This window comes from Geospiza fortis, unplaced genomic scaffold, assembly GCF_000277835.1.
Source record: "Geospiza fortis unplaced genomic scaffold, GeoFor_1.0 scaffold10, whole genome shotgun sequence".
Taxonomy (NCBI): Eukaryota; Metazoa; Chordata; class Aves; order Passeriformes; family Thraupidae; genus Geospiza; species Geospiza fortis.
The window spans coordinates 7,010,726-7,037,426 of record NW_005054326.1 but is presented as its reverse complement, the minus strand read 5'-3'; the positions used below and the strand labels follow the sequence as shown (position 1 = coordinate 7,037,426).

Sequence of the window (26,701 nt, the reverse complement as noted above, 5' to 3'; positions counted from 1 at the left end):
CTCTTTGCACATCTCTGCAGTTGTAACACATAAAATAGCAATGTTTTTCTGTTGCCCTGTTCTTCTTGGTTCTTCTAAGCCTTCTGATGGTTACATTCTTGTAACGAACTTTCTTACACAGTTTTATGTAAATAATTATTGTTTTACATTCTTTTCTAGAGCAGGAGAAATTTGATGGACTGTTGGTTTGTCCAGTGTCATTGGAGAGGTGACGCTGTCATCCTCCAATCCATGGTCACTTTTGAAAATCTATTAATGTTAGAGTCAGAAATTAAACTTCCCCTTTTTTACCTTGGAGGTTTCAGTGTCCATATTGTTTTATTTTGTGTCCTATAGCGACATTTTTCTGTCTTAGAGAGGGGGTGATGTTTATCTTATCAAAATCTGCCATGTATTAAAAATCTACAGCTGGTCCTTACCCTCTCTTTGCACATCTCTGCAGTTGTAACCCATAAAATAGCAATGTTTTTCTGCCTTAGAGAGGTGGTGATGTTTAATTTATCAAAATCTGCAATGTATTAAAAGTCTACAGCTTGTCCTTACCGATAGACCTAGACATAAATCTGTCCAAAAAAGTGCAGCAATATCCAATTCCACCCTCTACCCTGCTAAAGATTCATTCTTCCTTAAGGTATCAGGGGATTTATGAATGCTGGTACTTTACCCAATAGAAATGCAAAGGATTAGAAATTGCATAGCTGATTTCAGAAACAAAACAGTTACATTTTGTTTGGAAAATAAACCAGAATTCATAAAAAGGAAATATTCCTGCACCACTGAACTTTGTGTTGCACTTTGAGTTTTCCTGCTTTGAACTTCCATGCATCTTGGCTGTTCTCTTACAGCGCTTTTTCATCTCTTTTATCTCAAGAGAGGGAATGAATAACAGACAATTGTGCTCTTCAGGGAACAGAAAAGCTCACCCTTTCACAGAGGCTTGTTCTGCAGAGGGGTTTAATCTCCCCTGATGCCCCTGGAAGGGTGACATGGAAAGAGATGCTCCCTGGCATGCTCAGCCAAGGGGATTGTAAAGCACCTTACGGCTGCTGAAGCAGGAGTTCACTGACAGGATTGCTGCAAGAATTGCTATTGTACAGTACAAGCTGCTCTGCACTGTTACTCTGCACCTCGTGGTGCTGCTTTGCTGCAAAGTGATGTGAAAATCCATCCAGTGGAGATTCACATCCACTTTGTGTATATGTGAGTGACCACAGAGGGTAAAGCACAGCTGACAATCTGAGCAAGAGCTGGACAAATGTTTATAGTGCTATTAAGAAAACATCCACACCACTTAAACTCAGCCAACAGTACACTGTCCAAGTGCTTTTGTGCAGATTTCATTTTGTTACAACCCACTGACTATGATTACTTTTTAAATATGAATATTAAATTTGATGCCTGCTTGCATGCTTGTGTTTTTGCAATTTTATTAGGTTTTTTGTCTTTTTTATAGAGATTAAAATTACCAGGTCATTTATATTTGCATTTCTGCAGGGAATCAGCTTGCAGTTTCTTTGATGATACCAGCACATCTCTGGAAATGTTAAAGGAGCATTACATGTGTAGTGGCAAGAGAGATCAAAGAGAGAACAAGGAGTAGGAATTGTTGGTAGATGCTGCTAATGGGAATAAAGTCCACAGCTTCTTTTATATTATTTTGTGAAAAGAAATGGTTGGGTGAAGAATGAATTTGAGAAAATTTGCTCGAATTCTTCTTCCCCTCCTGGAGTCATGACTGAACTTGTCCCACGTGTTTGGACATATATAAATGTCTTTCACGTAAAAAAAAGTGTGTGCTTTACAACCTGAGGGTCTTTTTCATTCTGTCCTTATTTCCTTCATCGTTTACAGTGGCATGTGAGCATTTTTGCTTTTTTTTTGTAATCTTTATCCGCCCCCCTTTTTTTTTTTTTTGCCATGAAGCCACCAGAGATACCACAAGGAATGCCACATGATTTCAGTCAGCTGGGGACAGGCTTTCTGTGCCCACTGTTGCTGTGGCCACCCTGCACCCAGTCAAGGACATTTGGATGACTCCTGAAAGTTACCTGCTGGCAGAGCTGTGAGAATGTAGCATCAGGGGATGTTGGCACCTTGATATGCCAAATCAGCAGAGTGGACCCTAAAGCACAGAACATGCTCTGGAGAGCCACAGTTGATACACTTTCATTCACCTTTGGTTTTATTTATACAAGCTGAAGGATGGAATTTCAGCATGATCCCATAAAATCAAAGATGTTATTCCAGAGGCTGGACTACCTCTTTGCAGAGCTTAACCCCATGTCTGCATGCAAGATATGCAATGGGCAAATAAGTGGGCAAATTTCCAACATAGAATTTATCCTTCCTTTTAATCATTCTGAGATCCTTGGACATTTTAGTTACAGAAGTTTTATGCATGACCCTTGGTGTGTAGTTTCTAGCCATGGCTTCCTTTCAGATCTTCTTTTAACCTAAGGGGCTGACTGAAGAGACATAATTAGATTATAGTCCCTCCAACCATCATATGTTTTCCTATTCCCTGCTTCAAGCTCTGAGGTGGGTAAACCAGAATTTTTCAGCTGTAAAACAACAAGCGAGGATGGTGAAACAGTTAAAATTACACTGCCACTGCTTCAGTGTAATACTTAGTAGCTCTGGCAACCATTAATTAAATATATAAACTCAGTTCAATTAAATAGAAGAGATTAATATGGTTTCTCTTGGAAACCAACAGAGAAAATAAATAAAGTTGCCAGACAAGCCGATTAGGTTTTTAGTGGAGATTAGCAAGCTTGGCTTTCCCAGTACTTGCTTACAGTTTTGTACCATTTAAAAATGCAATTTATTTGGGTTTTTTCTTTTGTAAAATTATTACAGCCTAGTGTATAGGAAACACAAAGACTTAGTGCCTATCCCAGTAAGGTTTTGGTAGAGATGCAAATTCCCTCTGTCCTATTCCATTTTCACTACCAGCCTACTGTTTTTGCCACACACAGAGAAGTAATAGAAAATGACATAATTGCTCTAAGAAATTAGAGAGAAGTACATTTTTGGAGTGAGAAAATGGTTTGGATACCCCTTGGATCTTACATCTGGACTGCTCTAAAATAAAAAATCATTGATTCTTCTTTAAGTAGAAGTGTTTCTCCTCAGACAACTGCTGAATCTGATACAGAGCCCATGCAAACATTAGCAGAAGCTAATGAGTTAAAAATTAAAAACGTGTTGGAGTCACTAGGTCACAAAAAAGGCCACATGCTCGGCTCTCTGTGGAATATTAACCTTGAGGTATAATGTAGTTAAACATGACTGAGCAGCAAGTTGGCTTATCCAGAGCTAAATTTCTCCAGCAGCCTTTCAGATACTCTTTATAACCTCTCAAGTAATTGGAGTTTATCTGCTCAAAGGAAGTTACATTTTCTTATAAATTTATTTCAGTTATTTTGCTGGCCCTGGTTAATAGAATCACAGAGTCATAAAATCGTTAATGTTGGAAAAGACTTCTAAGATCATCAAGTCCAACTGCTCACCCAGCACCACCCTGTTAACCACTAAACCATATTCCCAAGGGCCACATCCACATGTCCTCTGAAAGCTTCCAGGGATGGTGGATCCACCACCTCTCTGGGCAATCTATTCCAGTCCCTGACCACTCTACCACTGAAGAAATTTTCTTCAATATCTGATATAAACCTACCCTGACTTTGTTGAATTATAATTGTTTAGTTACACTTTTCTGAAGCAGGAGTCAGAGCAAGATCTGGCAGCTAATTTAAATCCAAACTTCTGAGTAATTTTGGCTACAATTCTTGCACAAGTAAAGGAAATAGTACATATCAATCTATCTTAACTTTCTCTCTTGGCTGTGTCATGCCTGTTGTTACTATAAGCTGTGCTTAAAAAAAAAGAAAAGAACATCTGATTGTGGCTCTTTTTTAGAGGTAATGTAAAAATGACATCTATAAAGATGAATTTAAATACGAGCTATTGATTAATTCCATTGAACCCCAATCCCTCTATAATTCCACTAGGCTTTACCACCTTGTTCACAAAACTGATTGAAAACAGTGAAAGGTAAAACATGCTCTTTGATTTGTACAAAGATCTGTGAGAATTGCTTGGGAGACCTCTTGAAAGCTGCTTTATTTAGAAGTCATCCAGCCAGGATGGATGTATAATGTATAAAATTATATTTTAAGAGACTCAAATAGCATTTGTGAAAGGTGAATTTTCTAAACAATAGCAATTTGTGAGCTGTGACTCCATATGGCTCGATAGGTTCACATGGAGCATCTGGTGCAAAATGAAGAACAGATAAATTTATAGGTGGAGTAAATGAGTGCAGACCTATTAACTGCCATAGAACAGCAGGTTAAGGCAAGTACAATACTTGGCTTCAAATTTGAGAAAGGGAAAGAAAAGGAAAAACCTTTTCTTGAGGATAGTTTCTGTAATTATTACCAGCAGACCTCCCCAGGTCTCTAAGTACAGAAACTATTGCTAAGTATAAGAAACTGAGCTTAAGGAGAGCTCCAGTGAGGGCCATAAATAAAGACATTTCTAAAGAAATGGACCAGAAGACTTCCATTCACTAGCTGTGTTTTCCTGTAAGAATATTCAGCAAATAGCACTTTTCTCTGTCATATCCCAGCTCCCCACGACTGCTCACCATGATGCTCTCATGCCTTTTTCAACTAGAACCTTGGACAGCAGCAAATTTGTTTGATTAGCCTCATTCACCCATTGCCTCCAACCCCTCAGGCCTGTGGTCTTCTTCCAAAGGTCTGTAGAAATTACCTGAGCAAATAAAATCAGCTAACAAATGTGCTTGCACAATGCTTGAAAAAACCCCCAACAAACTAAAAAAAAACCCAAAAAACCTCCTACCCAAGTTTCCAGAGCATTTCCCAAAATAATTACAAGGCAGTTTTATGGCAAATATGAATGCTCTCATCTGGTCCTGAAAACTACCAGTTCCTGTCTTTGTCCAGGACTGGAGAGAAAAATATGCTGAGATAACAGGTCAACAGGTCTAATCTGAGGAGTCATGATTGAGTGCTTGGTAAATATTGGATTATGGAAATCAAACAAATATGCAAATGCATTTGAAACCATTATTTTGCTGATAAATAGGCTTATACCAGTGCTTTGCTGTGGATTATATGTGAAAACTTTCATTAGCATCATCTTCTGACTCTCTCCTTTCAGAAGGTAGCCAAGATTCCACACCCAAACAGCTGCAACTTTGGAGGTCCCAATGCACCAGTACAGTTGTTTTTGTTGTATTTTTTTTTTTTTTAAACACAGGCACCCACAGTCTGAAGAATCCTAAGGGTGAGTTCCCAGGGTAACACTCATCCTCTGTGCTGTGTCCCTGCAGGAAGCCTCATGCGCCTACGTGCTCATGGTGACAGCTGTGTACTGGGTCTCTGAAGCGGTGCCCCTTGGGGCAGCAGCCTTGGTTCCTGCCTTCCTGTATCCTCTCTTTGGGGTCATGAAGTCCAGCGAGGTCAGACCATTGTGTGTTTTTATCCTTTAATGTTCTTGCTCTCAGATAATTATGTGAACGAGGCCGATCTTAGTGCAGCAGCAAGACTTAGAGGCATGAGAGGCAGAAGTGCACATCCTGTAAGGTGCAACTGGGTCCCACCAGTCTTTTCTTCATCTGAAGATAGATGTAGGATGTGAGAAAGGCTACAGGAGCCAGGAGAGGTGTCCATCCTATCAGCTCCTGCATCACCAACAATTACCAACACCTATTGCACCACAGGATCCCACCTCTGCCTGTCGCAGACACATTTTATGAAAAATCCTTTCCTTAGGATTTTTTCTCCTGAGAAGCTGAGAGGCCTCAGGAACAAAATGTAAACAATGATTATCTGCTGCTGTGGAATGCAACAGGTGGAGCTGTGATTGGTCTCATGTGGTTGTTTCTAATTAATGGCTAATCACAGTTAGCTGGCTCGGACAGAGAGTCTGAGACACAAGCCTTTGTTATCATTCTTGCTTTTCTATTCTTAGCTAGCCTTATGATGAAATCCTTTCTTCTATTCTTTTAGTGTAGTTCTAATAGAGTGTATATCATAAAATAATAAATCAAGCCTTCTGAAACATGGAGTCAGATCCTTGTCTCCTCCCTCGTCCTAAGGCCCCTGCGAACACCATCACATCTGCCCTCCTCAAATCCATGTGAACAGCAGCCAAAGGATTCACTGTCAAGTTTCCTTCCAGTTTTCTTTGTTGGGGATGTCATATAAGGCAAGAGGCTACATATGCTAAAACAAGTTACCATTTACTAGAAAAGACTAGATAATTTTGTTATCAAGCTGAGTGTCTAGCCTTTTTTCAAAGCTGTAACCTACTGTTGCACTGTAGCCATAAGTTTTTAGGCAAAGGAGTAGCTGTAGAGAAATGTCTCTATGATCAGCCCTGAATTTGCTTACTTGAGGTTTTTTTGAATGTTAATTTCTTTCATTATATGCCAAGAATTTATTTTATTTTCTCTGCAACTTTTTTCCCCTGCCTTCTTCTATCTCTTTTTGGGGGAGTGAGGGGACAGCACATTTGATTTAAGGATGAGTAATACAGATAAGAAGGCAGAGGAATGTGTAGCAAACATAAAATTGTTGGATTTCTCTCAAAATCTAGCACTGGGAATACCCATAAATGGATAGAAACAAGCATGAGCTGAGAGTTTAATGACTGCTTATTCCCCCAAGTTTTGTAATAAAATGAGATGCGTTTTCATACCAACACAATTCAGTATTTTCACAATCTTTTTTTCCTAACATAAAGGTAAAGTAGTTGGGCATTTTCATTAAAAATTTGGCAGCACATTGGAGAAGGAAATTTAATGTCAGCCTGAGAGAAATTCAACACAATAGCAAATAAAGTGACAGTAAGACTACTGCAAAGAATGTATTATTTGCTTTAGGAACTAAAATAAATCCCTGCATGCAAAAATAAACAACTCTGAAGCATTATTTCCAATCTGCTGTCCTGGATTGACTCTTGCCTAGAAAATTACTACTATTTAAGCTACAAATTACTCACAAGGGCTTAAGAGCATGAACCAGTGTGTCATATATATGTTTGCTGGTATTAATGAGACTATTAGCATTCACTTATTTCTCCAAAATGGCTATGAAAGGAATAAAGGAAAAAAAAACCCAGATTCTTCATGCTGCTTGACTGATGGATTTCCTTCATTCACCTCATTATTTTTCGAAAAGGTAGCAGGAAAATAAAGAAAGTTAATGAGAAAGAAACCAGTGGAAGAAAGCCAAAAAGGTGATATTTAAAAGTTCTGGCACACAATTATGATGGCAAAGTCTATTTAGTCACCATAGGGATTTATTAAATAAATGTCATTAAATATATAACTTGTTGAAAATTCCACAAAATGACATTATTGTCATTCTTGCATTTTATGGAAGAGCATCAGTATAACTGAGGACAATGGAAAAAATTATTGCTTCCTCTGATTTTAATTGTTTTAAAATGCTGGCACCTACATTTCATGAGAGAACTAGTTTTAAACAGAAGAAATTGCATTTTTTGAAAAATATTCCAGCAACAGCCTAGGAAGGATTGCATCAAAATGAAATGAAAAATTTTGCTAGACCCCAAGCATCTCTTTGTAACTCTTATTTTCTCCTATTTTGTTTGTTTTTACAGAATTATGTGTGTATGTTTGAGTAAGAATTCTATGGTTTGCTGAATTTGTCATTTTTGCAGTTGCTTCACAGAATATCTTCTCATATTTTAGCAAGACCCACAACCACAATTCCTGCTTTAGATATTTTAAATATTTTTGAATATTTTCCTGAGGCAGTGACGGGTTTTGCTCATTGTCTTTAAATTAAAGTTCTTGCTCTTGAAACTTTTCCCTCTGTTCCTGATAAAATGGAAATGGATTTCCAATGTGACAAGTTTTGACACAGGATTTGTGGATCACTGCAGAAATATACCAACTCCTTTTTATTGCATTCAAAGAGCAAGTCCCAAAGGACTTTTATTTTGATGCAGTAAGTTCTAGGGATGCCACATTTTTCCCAAAAGCTGAACAAGACAGAATAAAGATGGGCAAGATAAACAACACCTCCAGAAGGAAAAAAAACAGAGGAAGCACAGGAATAAGCTGCCTTCAGTCCACTTTTGTCTGTGCTTGTTTCCATCTGAGCCTAGCTGAGTGTGACTGACTCACTGCAGGCACTGAACATCCTGCTTGCAAATGTAACATTTCTCTTGATCTCTTGAAAACTCAGAAGCCTATAAACAACAGGGGATAGAGCCTTACTTGTAAACACAACAAGAAAAATATTAAAGAGAATATTTTGATTTATGAATTCTTCCTTTTCTTCAGCTCCCTGTCATTCTTACTTGAGGGAGCAAAAATGCACTGTGCTGTATTTCTTCTCATTCAGCATGCTTTCTGTGCAGGGTATTTACTGCTTTTTTAACTGGCTGCTTCCCCCTGGCCCTTAATGCAGGTGGCTGCTGAATATTTCAAGAACACAACTCTGCTCCTCATGGGTGTGATTTGTGTGGCAGCTTCTGTAGAAAAGTGGAATCTCCACAAGCGAATTGCCCTGCGCATGGTGATGATGGCTGGAGCCAAACCAGGCATGTGAGTGAACCTTTGGCTTTGGGGTAGTCTGAGGCTGAGAGCAGCACCTTGAAGCCACTCTGATCTTCCCATTCATGGCCAAAATCTATCTTGGTTTAAATCTACCTTGGTTCGGGGCATTTTTCATACCCATCTTTCCTTTCAGAGTTTGACAGCTTACAAATTTTTCCTCCTTTTTCTGCCACCTCCGACTCTCCATGTTTCCCCACGCTGCACTCCAGGTTGCTCCTTTGCTTTATGTGCTGCACCACGGTGCTCTCCATGTGGCTCTCCAACACCTCCAGCACAGCCATGGTGATGCCAATCGTGGAGGCAGTGCTCCAGGAGCTGGTGAATGCTGAGGAGGAGTGCGAGGTCATCACGGCTGCAGGCAGCACCACTGCTGAAGAAAACAAGCCAATAGGTATTTGTCAGTATTGGCATTCACTCTTTTCTCCTTTGTTTGTCAGTGACCTCACTTGTTGATACATATTACTGAAATTCTGTCCAGGTCAGATGTGTCTGACTTATACTGCCAAAAACACTGATATGTGCTCTTTGTGCTCTGATATTCCTTTTGTACTCTGATATTCCTTTTTGTACTCTGATATTCCTTTCAAAAAATGAAAGGGAATTTTAGAAGTAATGGAAGAATAGGAGTTGGGAAACAATTTATACTGAATCAGGGCATCTCCTGTAGCTGTGTGTCATAAACTCTTGGCCAAAGGATTTTACAGGGTTGCAAGGAAACCTTTGGGAATAAAGTCCAGGAAATTTAGAAGAGGCTCAGAAGTTTTCTCTTGACAATCCCATAATAAAAAATTGATAAGAGCTCTAAGGTTCATTTTGTTCATTCCTTCCCAGAAGAAGAAGGCTTAGGAAGAAAAGAATCTCTCTTTCCTCTCACTTTACAGTTTCCAGGCTGAAAATTATTTCGTCCAACCTTGTCTATTACTCGTAGGTATCATAGTCTTTTAATTGCCAGATACACATGATCAGTACAATACAAAATAATAAAATTCCACAACAAGGGAGCACCTGAGAGTGTTTGGACAAGGCTTTTGTTTGCAGCAGCTCCTCCAGGTGCAGTGGTGTGAGCCAGGGGCTGAGCTCAGCTCTTCCCCCAAGGGTTGCTCTCTGTTCCTCTGTTGCAGGTCTCGGTGAAAAGCATGGCCAGCCTTCCCTGGAGCTTATCTTCATCAATGAGGAGTAAGAATGAACCCTGTACACCAGGACTGGACATTTGAGCCCTACACAGGTTGCAATGAGATGAACCCAGGAGTAGAGCCAGGAAGGGCAAGCAGAATCTTACAAGTGAATGTGTCACATGTGACTGACAAGGAAGGCTTACATGATAAATAGGATAAATGCAATGGTCTGGATCTCACTAAAATTTGCGGTATTCATTTATTTTTTCAACACTGTGGATATTTTAGGGAGATGAAAAATATTTCAAGGGGTTTGAAAGCTCTTTTGAAATCTGAGTTTGTGCTGTGTAAGAAAGGGCTGTCCACAGGTTTTTATTCTGTTCCTCTGAAGGAACAGTGATGAAGAGGATCCAAGTACACCACAGGACTGCCCACAGGACATATCCAGAGGAACATCACTTACAAAGCATTCCTGAAGAAAGTCTAAACTACCTACCTAAAGAAAGATGAGAGTGGGGGGCAGGGGGACATGGCAGGGGAGAACCCACAAAAAACCACCCCTCCTCCCCTACAAAATTCGTAGAAGATTTCTTTAAATATGGACAAATTTCTTCAGAGATTTGAAACACCAGTAGTTTCGATTTGGGGAAGAATCTAGTAAGGGGAAAGGGTATATCAAGTAAAGGAATAATTTCTTTGTCAAACTATCTAATCAAGCATCAGTTCAAGATATACAAGACAGTATACAAAGCTAATGTTCTAAAAATTTATTATAGGCCAATTCTGAGGAGCATCTTATGAAGTGTGAGAACAAAATTGCACAGTCCCTTTTTGAGCTCCTCCTGTATTGTTTGCAACTGCTCCAAACTAAAGAGAAATAAGTTTCTTTTACTTTAAATTTTAATTTGCTTTAAAACAAATATTATAATTCAAACAGTACAGGTTGATGACTTTAAGTTAACTGGCAAGATCTAAATAGTTTTCTCATTAGTCTAGAGACTATTTGGGTTCTCCAATATTCCTTCAGTTATCTCTTTTTATCCCAGCCATATATTCTATGCAATATAGAATCAAATCTTCAGATTGGCATTGTGCCATTAATCCCTTTAACCCCTATTGAAGAGTATATGTGGGATATTTCAAACGGAACTATTATTAAAATAGGATTACTTGAAAAAGAGCTTTGAATTTGGCAGGAAAAGTAGCACATCTTCTGGAAATATGTTCAGTGGATTGTTTGCATGATCCACATGCCACCAGGGCAGGTTTTAGGGAAGGCTTTAATGTGGTACAGGTGGGTACTCAGAAACAGCATTGGAAAAGTTGGCAGAGGAAGAACTTGACTAGAGCAGGCAGCAGTGGTGCTGGATTGCCTGGTGAGTCACTCCACAGAGAATGGAGTCCTCTCCTAGAATGGAGCAAATACTACCAAGAAACAATTTTTTTCTTGCATGGAGGTGGAACTCCACATTTACACAGCTAGAGATTGAGCTATGAAACACAATAATGACTTATTTTTTGGCCAAGAGCCCACATAAGAGATTCGAATAAGTGGTATTCAGCATTTCAGTAGGCACTTGTTCTCCCCTCCTATCCATGATGTGTGCCTCTTGCAGAAGCTGGACGAACAGGCATTTTTAAAGCACATTTTCCTTTCTTTGTTTTTAGCGCTACTACTACTGACTTCAGCTCCTTGGTGCGCTCAAAGGTATTGTCATAGGTGGTGTCTTCTGTGCTACACTGTCTTCTAGTGCAGGAACAAGCAGAGCAAAATGCACACAGCTCTGAAAACAATGCTGGTCCCTTTATTTCAAATGTGTGGTGGTTGTTGGCAGAAATTAGGTATTGCAGAATGTCCTGCTTTGTATTTAAACTGTCAGTTTGCTAGCACAAATCAGTTGGGGAACATTAGCTCCAAAACGGCAACAACAGAAGCACAAAACAGAAGCCTGTTGTACTCCTTGCTGGAGATCCTGAGATCCAGTCAGAGAATTAACAATTCCATATGGTTTCTAGCAACTTCAGATATGATCTTTTATTGTTCCAGTATTGCCAGCTTCTGGAGCTGAGAATTCTTAAGTTGCTGCAGCAGCTTGTACACATCACAAAGTCACAGGCTCAAGGGACCTGTTAGAGTCTCAGACATGCCAGAGGAAGACCTAATCTCATTATAATTTGACTTTAAAATCACTTTAAAAGAAAAAAAGCAGGGGGTTTAAACTTTTTTTTCCCCAATGTAAAATTAACAGCTGATTTTAGTGGGTTGGGTTGTCTTGTAGTTTTGGAATGTTTTTTTCTTTTTCCTTTTTTGCCCCCAAAGCCTGCCACCCCAGTACCTTTTGCAAAGCATCACAAATTCACAAAGTGCCCCATGGAACACGAGAAAGGCTAATCCAAAGGCATTTTCCTCCTTGCAGAGTATGAATGGTGTGCACATGATAGCCAACCCTATTGGAACAATGAATTCTACCAGCAATGGGCAGCACCTGCCTCAGGTAAGGAAATGTCAGACCTGGGGGTGAGGCAAAAGACAGATGTGGATATCACCTGCTCCCGACTGTTTCATATTTGTTCCTTGAAAGGATCATTTTCCATCATGCCAGCACAGCCCCAGCTTGGCCCTTTGCCAGTTCTTGCTCCCATTTAGATGCACCCAGCACAGGTATGTTTGAAGACCCTTCCCCAATGGCTGGGACAATTCATTTAGCTTTACATCCAGTAATGTGATCACGAGTTTCCTTCATTATTTGACTGTAATAGCCACTTTGTTTCTGCAAATCCTCCTTGGAAAATAGCCCAACTCAAAAATAACACCCCCTGGCACACAAAACCCTCCTCAGAATGAAAAAAGCAGACCATTAATCTGTTCAGCCCCTTTGTTGGGTACTCTCTAGTATCCACTTCCTTTTTGTCTTCCAAAATATCCAGCCTCAAAATCCTCCATTAAACCAATTCATTCCAGTTTTTCTGCTTCTCTTGAGATGATCCAAGAAGAGATTGCTGGATTGCTTGGATGACAATTTTGTAGTGTCCTAATGGCATAAGTTTATGGGCATGAAAGAATAGGCTAAAATCAACACACGAATTTACATTCACAGTTCAAAAACAAATAAAAATAAAAATTAGTAAATATAACAAACCTTTTTCCTCATTCTACCTTTTTTCCCAGTATAAGAACATGATCTACCAACACAGACATTTTCTTGTCACTAATATGAAAGCTTCTTTTGGAGCAAAATTTTCTGGCATCTTTTCCTTCCATATTCCCATTGCTCAGCCTTTTCCATTCCGTTTTAAGATCCCCAGCATTCCATCCCTAATTACAGGCCCTGAGCTAGTTTAAGTGTGAAAAGTTCACCAAGCCTTTGTGTGGTGGCTGCTCCTAAGCCTCAAGGATTATGGATTCCTTCTGCTCAGTGCTGGAATCCTGTCCCTACAGCCCTCAAAGGCTTTTGGTACCCCACTGATATTCCAGTCAGACCTGGAGCTGGCCCAAACCTTAGCCAGAAGTCTGATTACTGCTTGTTCTACATTTTTGTCACAGACCAGGCCATTTTAGGCCCTGGGACAAGTTTCCAGGACTGATCCCAGTTAATCCCTCTAAAGAAAAACCTGGCCTCTCTTACACAAACCTGTTGCTTCTCTGGGCCCCATATTATAGCAAATCAAAGGCGCCTCTGATGAAGGGGAGAGAGAATGATGCATCTGACTCCATGGATATCAGAAGGCTAATTAATTACTTTATTATACTATACTAGATACATTTCATCTAAACTCAATCTGCCAAGTACTCAGCCCTGCACACAGCTGCTCACACTGCACAGAATCTCATGACTGTCAGCCGACAGTCCCAACACACAAGGAAACAAAGCATCCTCACTTTGGATAAACAATCTCCATATTTCATTCTACTTTGACACAACACAGGCACAGCAAGTGGTAAGAATTGTGTTTTCCCTTTCTCTGAGGTTCAGAGAATGTGAATCTCAGAGATCCCTGGGGAGAATTGTGCCTTGCTTTTCTCTGTGAAGAGAAATGTGGAAACACCATGTCACTCTGGCATTGGAGTAAGCTGGGCTGCTATCCTGATCACCTGCTTTGCTTGTGAATATGTCCCCCCACAGGCTCAGATCCTGGTGCTGCCCCCTGAGCCCTCAGAGCTGAGCAGCAGGTACCAGACCAGGCATGACCACATGGTGTGCAAATGCCTCTCGCTGAGCATCTCCTACGCAGCCACCATCGGGGGGCTGACCACCATCATAGGCACCTCCACCAGCCTCATCTTCCTCGAGCACTTCAACAAGTAAGTGGCACTGGGATTTGGTGAGATCACCATCATCCTTGTGGGTCATTTCCTACCTCAAGGAACCCTAGGAAGAACACTCTCCCTAAAGGAAAATTTGCTTCTTCTTCTACTTTAATGTTATTACCAATGGTTAATGTTTGAAGGTTGCTACATACCCATGTCTTTCCCTCATGCAAAGTAAAAACTCCTCAGTGTGGTAACACTGAAGTTTCTCCAAAAACTTCTTTTGATTTGACATAGTGGTTATCATGAAAGGCAGCAGCCACTCTAGAAAAGTAAACGCTAAAGCTATGAAGATAGAGCAAAAGAAGAAATGTTATAAAAACAGCTGCTCAACATGTAGTGCAAAAATACCCAACCAACTTAGATATGTGGCCTTATGCATTTGTTTCAGAGAAGATGAGAAGCAGCTCTCTGATCACTTAACTATTTCCTTTATCATAGGCCCAGGGTTCTCAAAGACATGAATGTTTCAATGTCAGACACATGAATGTTTTTCTGTCAGGAGATGGTGGCACTTCTCATGCACAGAAACACATCCATGCTCAGATCTGATTCTGACCATCTACTGCTACCACTACTGCCTTGATATCTCTCATTTCTCTCTCTTGAATGGTAGCACGGAAAGCTAAGTTCAGAAGTCATGCTTAATCCAAGGATTTGGATTTTACAGAATTTTCCAAGATCTTGCTTTTACAACATTTGTATCAAATGCACACATCCAACATCTTTGTCAGGGCACAGCAGAATGTTGTCAATATTTGTGTGGCCCATGAGAAAACAGAAAGAGGTTCTGGGTGAAATCATTCTGAAGACTGTCAACCCTAAAAGAAGCTTTAATATAAACCACAGGTAGGGATGGAGTTTCTCTTCAGGTATCTCCAAGTGTTTTTGAAGCTGGCCAGACAATCCAGACCATCTGGTGTTAAAGGTTTGGAGAGCTGCACTGTTTGGCTGTTGGTTTCACTCTGCATAGGTAATGCAGCTGTTTGCAAATGCAAACTGATGGATTTTTTCTCTCACCCCGTGACAGATAAATGTGCTTATCGATGTGTTTGCAATTATGTCTGTTGGAGGTCTCTGTCCCTGTAGTGTTCTAACTTTTCATGCTCTAACTTCTCATCTTTTTTAATTTACAGCCAGTACCCAAAAGCTGAAGTGGTGAATTTTGGAACCTGGTTTCTCTTCAGTTTCCCCATCTCCCTCATCATGTTGGTGCTGACTTGGTTCTGGCTGCACTGGCTGTTCTTGGGCTGCAAGTGAGTGAAAGTTGTTCAAGATATACAGATTACAAAAGCAGGGCATCTGCAGCTCCTCTCAAACATGTCTCCTAAAGAAGTTTTGACTGGCAAATGACAGAATTTAAGGCACAATTTCCTTCTTCAGAGGAAATCTCACTGCTTAGCTGCCCTGCATAGACAGCAGTGCAGAGTGTTGCTGCTTGAGATTGAAGTGCCCAGGTATTGCTGACAGAAATCCATACTAAGCATTCAACTGGTTCGGGGTTTTTTTCATTCTTATGACAATGAGGATTCCCTCATGGACCAAATATCTTAAGTCCTTTTGGAAAAGCACAGTTTAAAAGATTAATAGAAAAAAACCTGCAAGTTAACAAGTTACTTTTCAGATCTGTCTCCAGTTCAATGAAATTAACATAAAACCAATTAAAATTAAAGGTAAATAGACTCCATATATATTTCTCTTTAAAGTGGAAGGGACTTACAGCCTAAGAGACAAATACATTTAATACCAGTCCCTAAGTCCCAAAATAAGAAAAAGTTTCAGTCTTCTAGGTCATTTGTACTACATATTGTCTTTACAAAGTTAATGAAAACTGCCAAATGTGTGCATTTAGAATGGATTTGTTAATCTGCATTGAATTGTGATGCAGACACATTTACTCTGAATTAAATTTGCCTTAATTTGATTTAGTTCACTCTTAAAAGTAAACTGAATTGACATCACTATTTTACTCAGGACAATGAATAAATTGATAATGAGTTCTGCTCCCTGCTGACCTTGACTAGATTTGAAGAAGTAATTTAGAGGTGAATGGCTCCATGCCCCTCTCAGTCAGTCTCTGAGTCTTATAGCTCCAAATTAAAAGGCTAATATAAATTCCCTCTGCCACTTTTTTCCTTTAATCTTGAGGAGAAACAGGTCCTAACATGACCCTCAATTAATTTGGTTTGAAAACAAAAATTGAAATTCCACATTGCATCCAAGACTTCATGCTGATTAATGTTGTTCTAAATAATACCAGAGACTGAAGCATTATTGACTTCTTGAGAAGTAGTTGATTCCAAGGCTCCTTAATCTCTGACTTTATTCACTGCACTTCATTAAAGAATATATTATGTTGGGAGCTGGGCTTCAGTTCTTTGCCTTCACATCCTCCTGAGCCTGGAAACACTTGGAACCTGTTGAAACAGCTGCCTAATGCTTTTGCATAAATGTTTAATGAATTCCCGTAATGTTATTTTCCTAGGAAGCCCTGTGCTATCAATCTGTTATTGCCTGGCTTAGCTGGAACAGCATTTCAGACTTTAAGGCCTAGACCAGGTCAAGGGTGAAAGAGAATGGACTCATCAAAGGGTCATTGCCAGCAAAGAAGAGCTAAGGGTGGAAGTTACTACAGAACTGTCCTTTATAAACCATAGAGCTCTTCTCTTCCAGCCTGGAGGGCTCTTACAGCCTCGTCTCTCCCTGCTGGTAGATTTTACTGAAGTCTAACAGCAAGATTTGCAAGGAAATTTAAAATACCTATAGATGAAGAGCAATGCTAAGTGAGATAAAAAGATGTGTTACATATTTGCCCATGTGAAATGCACCCCCTGGTTAAGCCCTTCTGTTGACCAGACCGGGCCTGTCTGGATCTTGAGCAATGGAAAGGAATTTGAGAATCTGGCCTTAAGCAGATACCTTGAGGGAGATTGCAGTCCATAGTTTGGCCAGGATTACAGCTTGGGTGCCTAGTGAGGTACCCAATGAGATATTGAAATAGCAGGAACCATAAAAGCATCTATTATCACCCTAAAGAACCATAAAAGCTGTGCTGCCATGGTACCTGAGTCACTGCTGCTGCCTCTTTGAGACTGGCTTAGATCCTGTTACACCTCTATGGCTCAAAAGACAGCTAGGTAACACTTCTGGAAAGAAGAAAAGGAGAGGGTTAAAGTGAGCTTCAAAGCATCTTCATTTCAATTAAGAATGTCCATGCTTTCTTACAGAATGAAGGAAAACTGAATAAACTAAGGGATTCACTTAACATCCATACAAGCATATATGAGGCTCAATATATGCAGCTAGGAAATGTGTTTTCATGTCCCTGGCAGGAGTGCAGGCATTTTTCACCTAGGCAAAACACCAGGGTGACTCCATTGGCCTCTGTGGTGCTTTTCTGGCTGTGCCTGATTTATAAACAAATGTTACTATGACAGTATAAGCAGAAGCAGACAGGTCGTGGCAGCTAATGGGATCCCAAGCACAGCTTTCCCTCATTATGAATCCTGAATATTCAAGGCAAATATGGTCTCAAAAGCCAGAGCAGACCCCAAATATGTTGGATAATCCAGGAAAGCATAGTTAGCCCATGAAAAATTTCTATTGATAGCTGACCTCTGTCACAATCTCTCCACGTGATGATAGACACTAGCTGCAGCTTTGGGAGGTTTCTGGCAGCTCTTTGAGGAAGCCTACGCAGAGGGAGCCCAGCCATGGCTCAAGATGGCTCAGTGATACCAATCAGCACTAGTCAGAGCACCCTGGGAACCTTCCAACTATGTCTAGAGTTGAATCTTAAAAGAACTTGAAATCAGATTAATCAAATAGCATGCACAGTAATTTCCTTTTCCGTTGCCATCAGGCCTTGCCTCAGTCACATCTTCTCCCAACAGCTCCTGATACCAGAATTTTCAGTCTACTCCATTGCTGGAGATTTTTTTAATTACTTTTTCCCTCCCTCTTTATGCTCTTGCCTAATTTTATCATGCTATCTCAGTTTTAAAGAGACTTGTTCTGTGAGCAAGAAGAAGAAGACCAAACGGGAAGAAATGTCAGAGAGAAGAATTCAAGAGGAATACAAGAAACTGGGAAACGTTAGGTAAATCAGACCTGCCTTCCTTGGGAGTTTGTCTCTCATTGTCTCCTACTCCCCTCCATGTTGCCTTGGGCTCATGTAGCTTATTCTAAAATTCTCAGCTCTTTTTCCTCCCCTCCAGTATAGAAATAGAACAAAATGCAAAAATGAACTAAAATCAAAGACTTTGTTACAAGCATGTGTGCTAACATGCAACTCACTTATTTCTGAGGGAAAAGGGAAAAGAAAAAAAAGATTCGAGTTTATTCCAGGGTTCAAAGGTTATCTGAGTCCAGGTTTGTCTTTGAACCCTAAAGGACTCCTTCTCCTAATTCAGGCACATACTTATTTTAGAGGATATAAGTTCAAAAAAGGCTTTTTCCCATGCCATGCATTGTCCAGCTTCCCCAGTTGCCCATAATATTTATGCATGATGGCAAGAAATGACTCTTGAAAAGATTATTTGGCAACATTTTCATTTTCAAAAGGGCTGATATGCCACAGAATTCCTTCTTCACAAAACATTTTTATGCTGTTTACCTGAAATATTGACAGATCAACTGCCTGAATACAATAAACTCTGAAATTAAACTGTTGTTCAGGGTGTGCCTAAATATGAAATCACTCTTAATTTAAATCTATGCTAAATTAAAAATCCTCAAGCCACCTCAAGTATCCTCAAGTCACCTTGTGTGCACCATCTGTGCTAATTTACATTGCCATTTGCTCTTAGGCTTTCTATCCTTCTAAAAAATGCAGGAGAATGTGTTTACAGTGGAATGCTAATATGAACTTCACCTTGTTAACACATTTAATCAGATAATAATGCAAATACAAAACAAGCATCTGGAAATATTTTCCTTCAGGTCTTGCCCATGAATGATAGCATTGCAAATACAGATGGATATTTTTAGCCTATTTCTTACTGGGTTTAGATGGTTCCCAGCTGGGAGCCAAATCTAGAATTCTTTCATTCAAACTAATCTCCCTTGCTATTTTTAATATATTTTTTATCCTTTTTTTGAAGACACTTTCTACTTTCTTACTTCTTCTGGAACTTGCTCTTCAGTTTTCAGACACACTTGGAATTACTTCCTTGCTTTCTCTCTTTTTATTTCTAGCTATCCCGAGATGGTGACTGGATTCTTCTTCATCCTGATGACCTTGCTGTGGTTCACTCGTGAGCCTGGCTTTGTGCCAGGATGGTCATCTTTTTTTGAGAAGTGAGTAAAATCTCCATAACTACTGCAGAGGAATACAACTTGGCTTCTTATGACTTTCTACAATAATTTTTCCCCCTAAGACATCATTGGACACATTTAATGAAGCAGTGAAAATGGAGCCTTTATTCAAAAATTAGGAATTTTTTTCTTAAATTATATTTTTTTCGTATAGTGAAAAATTCCATTCTTTCTCAGTATTCAAAGTGAGTTAAGTAGACAAAGTAAATTAAACCATTTCAAATGTAAAAGAATAGGAGGGTCAGATTTTGAGCTTAAAATATTTTAGTGCATTCATAAAGAAGTCTTCACTAGAATATATTGCAACTATAATTGAAATTAAAATTTTTGACAAAAAGTGTTTTATCAAGAAAATGTCCATTCAATTAAGTATTGCTGAGAATGGTGACTAAAGCAAATAATTTTTCTTTTATTTTAAATAATATTGAAACAAATTATATTAAAGCTTGCTATAACACACTTTGCACATCAAAGAATAAGTGATTTGAATGTAAGTTTTCCTTATATTGCTACTGTATAAAATTAATTTTTCATTCCAATTTTGACAGAAAAACAGTTTCTAATACTGTGATTTTCTGATGATCACTGGAGTTTGGTACTCCCCAGAATACTTTTACCGAAAGCGTTTTAAACATTTAATTTAAAATCAATCTACATTTCATTTCTAAAGGATCACCTGGGTTTGGCTTTTCCCCAGAATGTGTTTACTGTTTCTTACACTACAGTAAACACACTTGTTTTTTGTACCTCCAAGTTAATAGATTTGTAAACCAAAAGGGATTATTTGTTTTTCAACCAGAATATTGAAAATTTTTGAGCTGTGATTGAAGTTGCCTACCAGAGTCAGTTTAATAAATGGGAAAAAATTCAATTTGTACTCTTGATATGCAGGCATATTTTTCTAGTGGGCTGTTAGTATGACTTCAGATGTGGGAGTACAACTGCACCTGCAGAAATGTGCTTGGAGCTATGTACCTGGTTTGGAAATGTTTCTGTTAAAGTGCTTTTATGGAAACGTTGCTATTTTTTCCTTAGGAAAGGTTACCGGACGGACGCCACTGTCTCTGTATTTCTTGGGTTTCTCCTTTTCCTGATTCCAGCAAAAAAGCCATGTTTTGGAAAAAGAAGAAAAGGTTAGAAGAAGGCAGTAAGAAAGAGAATTGGTACATTTTTCAATGTCTAATGATTTTTTTTTTTGTTATTTTTGTCTGTAAAAAGTTCCAAGAAGATACTTTTATGTTGGTAAGTCAAGGATACCAGCCCTTCCTACATCAGACCCCCTTTTCCTCGGCTGTAATTCATATTGTCCAGAGGATGACAAACTTCAATCTGAGACTGACACCTCTTCTATGCTAGCTAGAGTTATTAGACTTTAGGACTGAGGACTCAGCTTTGGGAAAGGTTTAGATGGAGTTATATATTAAAAAACCATAGTGCAAAATCAGCTCAAGAGAAACTCCAGTAAAAAAATTGGTCATCACTTATACAGTGGAAATCACTGTAATGTCTTAAGATAAACATAAAAGAGGTCATAGAGTGCCAGACAATGTTGCAATTTTGTGCAATACTTCTCTCACAGTCTTCTTGATAATGAGATTATTTCACATTTCTTTTTGGGTAGCACCCAGTGGTTTGATCACTTTGCTGCACCAGTCTTTCAGCAGTGCTGTATGACAGTAGAATTGTCTGCACAGTCTTATGTAAAGATTATAAATGTATAGAAACATATATTTTTATGCTGTCATATATTGTACAGGTTTTAGGAAAATATTAGACTCTCTAACTCCTACTTTAAGAAAATACTCTGGCACTGAAAAAAGCCCCTAATGTCCTCAGATAAAATCTAGGGGCCTAAATGCACTTTATCAAGCATCATGGCCTACTTCATAGCCCTTCTTTGATAATATAACCCCACTGTAACACCATCTCTGTGGTCTACAAATATATGCACATGCAAATCACAACACAGCACACAGTCCCCCAAAAAGCTGGAACATGAGAACACAGGGGTTTACTACTATTTACATTAACAGAGCAGCCAAGGGAAAGTCAGGATGTTTGGAATTAATATGCTGCATTTTGTGAGGCCAGGCTATCCAGAGAAACAGGCTATGCACTGCCTCTTTGCCTCTCTCTCAGGTAGTTCCATGCATCTTCAATCATTTCTCTTCTTGTGAAAAATGTGAAGGTCTTTGCTAATAGGGCAGTAAAATACTGGTCACACACTTTATTTCATATAGGAGATGGTGAAAAGTCAACAGAAATTAACCCACTGGAGCCCATCATTACCTGGAAGGACTTTCAGAAGACCATGCCCTGGGAGATTGTAGTGTTGGTTGGTGGAGGTTATGCCTTAGCAGCTGGATGCAAGGTACTGGTGTAGATTTTTTTTAATCCTCCTTCCTAAACATATTATTAACTTGCTCTTTTATTCCTTTGCATGCTCCTCAATTTGGATTTATGATGTGGATACTTTAAAGTTTGTACATAATGCAGTAGGCAGCACTCCCTGCACTCAATATATGTCTTTCTTGCTATTCATTAAACACTGCAGTGAAATCTAGTTTACTGAGCAAAAGGAAATGCAGAAAGCATTGACATGAACTTTGGTTATTTGCTGGTGGGATTCTCTGATGTAAACTGCCACAGAAAGAAGAATCTGTTTGACAAACATGGCAAATATTTAGTAATTCATGTGCTTCTGTCTTTTCCTCAGACCTCTGGCCTCTCTACATGGATTGGACGTCAGATGCTCTCCCTGAGCAGCCTTCCCTCCTGGGCTGTAACTCTGCTGGCTTGCATTTTGGTGTCCATGGTAACAGAATTTGTTAGCAATCCAGCAACCATAACCATCTTTCTGCCTATTTTGTGCAGCATGGTGAGTTAAAACAGTGACATTTTTAGTCTGTTGTTTCCTCACAGGTTTGTGGGAATTTTTCAGGATATCAGGATCTTGGCACTATGTCCACATGAAACCCAGCCTCAGTTCCCAAGCTACTGTTCTGTAGTCTTGAAACTAGGAAAAAAAACCCATAATTGGGCAGCCAAAAGAATATTTTAGCATCATGGAATTTATAATACTTCTCAGACAAAGTGCACTGAGGAATTCTTATGCCAGGTACAAGAAAAGGTGATTATGGAATTAACAAGTTAGGTGAATTTCGCATGAAGCTTGAGATGCTTTTGTCAATGTGATTTTAAATGTCTTGTTCATTACTTAGTAGTCACCTGCTCCCTACTTGCGAGAAAAGACTGGAGTGCTGAATTTTATTTCAGATTTAGAAATGTTCAAGGGGTTGATCTAGTAAAGCATACTATCTTCCACCATGGAAGCAGAGATGTTTGTAAGGGGCAGAAAAAAATCAGGATGCCATTGACAAAGGTAGAAGAAAGAGAGAGTAATTTAATTTTATTTTGGAATAGCAGTTACAGAAAATTCCCTTTTTAATGTAATATGAAACTTTTCTGTCCAAGAATGGAGGTCATTAATCGCCTTTCCCTATTTTAACTATTTTATGGGATTGTCCCAAAGCATATTATGTGAACAGTTCTGAGTTAATATTAAGATGTGGCCAGATCACAAGATGTGATTGTGTTTTTGTGGCTTAGGAGTTCAGATTTGCTTCTGCTCCATGCAGAAAGAGATTCTCCTGAAAAATATTTAGAGCAGTAATCTACTTGTAGTGTGAACTGCCATCTTAAGGCAGACTCTCTTTTCAGATTGCAAAAGTAACCTGGAGACACTTCCCTCCCCCAAATGGTTGTAACCTTGTTTATCCTTCTCTTTACCTCTCATATAAAACTGGGCCAAAGCAATGCAAATTAAAATGGAAAATTTTACCACCACTGAAAACTTCATTCTTTAGCTCACTGTAAAAAATATTCCATCATCTCTGCCTTCTCACCATGCAAATTTGGATCATGAACAGCTGGTTCTCTTAACCAGTGTTCAGGAGGACATCACATAATGGTCTTAGCATATTCAGCAACTGGAAGAAGCAAGTTCTTTGTGTTAACCTGTTGTGACTTCTTGTGGATAAAGACTGAAGCAGCAGTCAGTGTTAAACAAAATGACACAGAGAACAAGTGGGACAAAGAGTAAACGTGTCCTAATCGTAGCAAACTCCACCCTTTCTCAGTGTGAAATGTCCCAAGAGAGATCCCTGGAGCATGACCAGCTCAAAATTATGGCATTGCTCTAAAAAAAAACCCAACCAACCGAAAAATACTTTCACGCTTAAGTTTAGAAATTAGGCAGGTGTGATTCACAGCAGAGAGGGTCCTTTCATAGTCATTGTCAGCTGTGACTTTTATCGATCAGGTGAAATACCTCTCTCCCTCTGTTCCTCCAGTCAGAAACCTTGCTTATCAACCCTTTATACACCCTGATTCCTGTCACCATGTGCATCTCATTTGCGGTGATGCTGCCCGTGGGTAACCCTCCAAATGCCATTGTCTTCAGCTATGGGCACTGCCAGATCAAAGATATGGTGAGTCCTGGCACTGGCTCTATCCCCCCATGCTTCATGCAACTCCAACACCTAATCCCACATCAAGCAGCTAATACTATTAATAATAATAATAGTAATAATAATAATAATAATAATAGTATTGGTGCGATAATAATGACTGTATTGCTGCTAATATCAAGTACTGATGTCTGAACTGCTCTTACACAATAGAGCTGTCAGGTTAAGAACAACCACAGATCTGCTGTGCACACATTTCTTACTTGTATTTTTTTTTTATGAATGTAATGGTCTAAAGAGGTTTAAGACATACCATCCTTTTTGCACTGACCTACTAAGACAAGCACAAGAGAGCATAAGAAATTAGATTTATCACATAGCTCCACAGCAAGTCGTGTATCACTCAGTTATGTGTGGTTTATCTCCCCATTCTGATTATCTGATTGAGAAGTCCAAGTGACAAACTCAGCAGTTCACAATGAACTGCATCAATCTCTAACCTGAATATTCATTCCTGAATACTCCAACATATACCCTGACACATATGCTCTCATTTATGCTTCTTTTTTTGCTCTAGAAATCACTATACATAAATTATCACACTATATATGAGTCAGTATAAATTCTACAAACTGTTTTTTTTTTATTTTCCTATGTAACTGTTTTCCATTAAATTACTCTGGTGCATTTTGCTTTTGCAGGTGAAAGCTGGCCTGGGTGTAAATCTGATTGGCCTGGCTGTTGTCATGGTGGCCATCAATACATGGGGAATTAGGCTCTTCCAGCTGAACACCTTTCCAGAATGGGCAGCAGTCAGCAACATCACAAGCCACACATAATCTTCAACGAAAAAAAAGAGAAAAAGTGCAAGACCAAAGCAAGTTGGGACAAAATATTGAACCTACGTTTCACATATGAAAGAAAGAAGGAAGCTTGAACTAGGATCCGTTGTAAAATCATGAAGAAAATCCACTGGGAGGTCTTGTGCAACAGCTTTTCAGTTCTGAAAATCAGTGTGAGTTAAAAGGAGAGATTAGCTTTGCTCTATTGCTTTCTCTGGGATACCATAACTCAGAAAAAATCCACTCCTCCAGGTTATTTCCCTATAGCTTTTTCATGCCTTAGAGCAGTTACATAGGACTTGTATGCAGGACTCAGCGGCAGAAGACAAGTACAAAAACACTGCTGTACACAAACACAGCAGCAGCAGATTCAGTCCTACTATTGACTCCTACACTGAATGTAGGCTGAGCCTTATTCCCAAGTCCAGAGGAGTTTTATAAGCCTACTTCTTTTGAAGGCAAATTATTCTTGTTTTTTGAGATGACTCATCACTGTTTTGCAAAAACCATTTTTCCGTCTAACTCATATGAGCTGGTCAGAAATCCAGCTACCAACTACCGGCGACAGTGCTTCAAAGGGATGATAGAAACCTCCAGAGAGGAAGGAGAAATCTCCTTGGAAGGAGAATATGGGGTTTTTTTCCACACAGCACTAGTATAAATTTCCAATATTGCAGTACTTGCAGTCTCAGCTTTGGAAGGAAGAGTTTCAGGAACAGAAAGTTTTGTTGAAGACCTTCTTCATCATTACTGCAGTGGGAGCTCTTTCAGCAGGGGAAGCTGTGATCAGCAAAACCATATCAGGCCAACAGCCCCTATCACTCTCCTGTCTCTTTGGCTGCTGTTTAATTATGCACTTATGGTTCCCCTGACTGAGAAAGTCCCATTCCTGATGTCACTCAGTGCTGCTCCATGAGTAAGAAGGGAGAGGGCTGAAGTGGAGTGGTGCTGGTGTATCTCCCCATCCTGTGCATTCACTAGAATCTCACACCCCCTGCTCTCTAGCAGCCCAGAGAGCAGGAACTTCAAATGTAGGAAACTGTGGCATAAAGTAAATAACTACCAAGCCAACAGGCCAATCTCTTTATTTCTTATCAATAAAGTGAATGCCCTGCTTTCCTCACTGGATCTCTGTGACACCCATTAAGTCTTCTCATGTATTATGTCCAGTTTTTTAATAATTTCTTTAATGACAATACATTTAAGCTGTGTATTAGAATGATTAAATCTCATGTAATCACACATACACTTTAATGAATTTTTGTGCTTTCCACTTTTAATCTAGGCTCTCTAGATGTGAATGTATTCTGCAAAAATAAAATGTCAATAAAATAAATTATTCACTACTGCACATTCTGGTGCTCCATGAGCATACAAATTGAATATATTTCACCCATAACCCACCAAAACCTTAGAGAAGCAGAGTTGAAACAGCAGGAGGTTTTGGTTTACTACTTCTGTCAAAACAGAGGCATCCCACAGACTCATCTTGAAAATAAACAGGTACAATAAAAGGTCTTAGGATGGCAGAAGTGAGAAAAAATATGAGAAAAAACCAAAAAGCATGTCTTAACCCTGGCTCCAAAAGCAGGAAGCTGCATCCTTTAGCAAAACAATTGCTATTCCTGGTAGTTCCTATAAATTTCATTTTGAATAGCAAAGTGTTTCTGTGCATCAGTCACTTAAAGCATCCCCATGACCCCGATGCATAAAACAAGACCTTGGCCTCACTTTTTCAAATCTTCTCTCACCTCACCTGTCCCGGTGTTCCCCTCACCCTGAGCCTGCTGCTCTGCTGCACTCCAGCACACAAAGCTCAGGGCAGCCTGTGCCATGCAGAGCCCGCTCACCCTTTCTGCTCCCCTCCCTGCTCAGGGTGTTTCCCTGCTCTCCTCCCTGCTCCTCTCCCTGCTCAGAGTGTTTCCCTGCTCCCCTCCCTGCTCCTCTCCCTGCTCAGGGTGTTTCCCTGCTCCTCTCCCTGCTCAGGGTGTTTCCCTGCTCCCCTCCCTGCTCCTCTCCCTGCTCAG

At 39.6% G+C, this 26,701-nt stretch overlaps 1 protein-coding gene across 1 annotated transcript; it reads left to right on the top strand.

The window, feature by feature from the left end:
- Window positions 1-5,362: 5,362 nt before the first annotated feature.
- Window positions 5,363-26,027, top strand: SLC13A4 (solute carrier family 13 member 4; the record flags this gene model as incomplete). The annotated part of the gene is made up of 16 exons (XM_031057020.1): window positions 5,363-5,491; window positions 8,475-8,611; window positions 8,833-9,014; window positions 9,745-9,799; window positions 11,407-11,446; window positions 12,156-12,233; window positions 13,863-14,041; window positions 15,184-15,303; window positions 18,045-18,146; window positions 19,244-19,345; window positions 20,399-20,496; window positions 20,582-20,605; window positions 21,604-21,734; window positions 22,080-22,241; window positions 23,716-23,853; window positions 24,534-26,027. Coding segments are annotated over 16 exons (1,815 nt in total), but the record flags the coding sequence as incomplete, so codon positions are not given.
- Window positions 26,028-26,701: the final 674 nt, after the last annotated feature.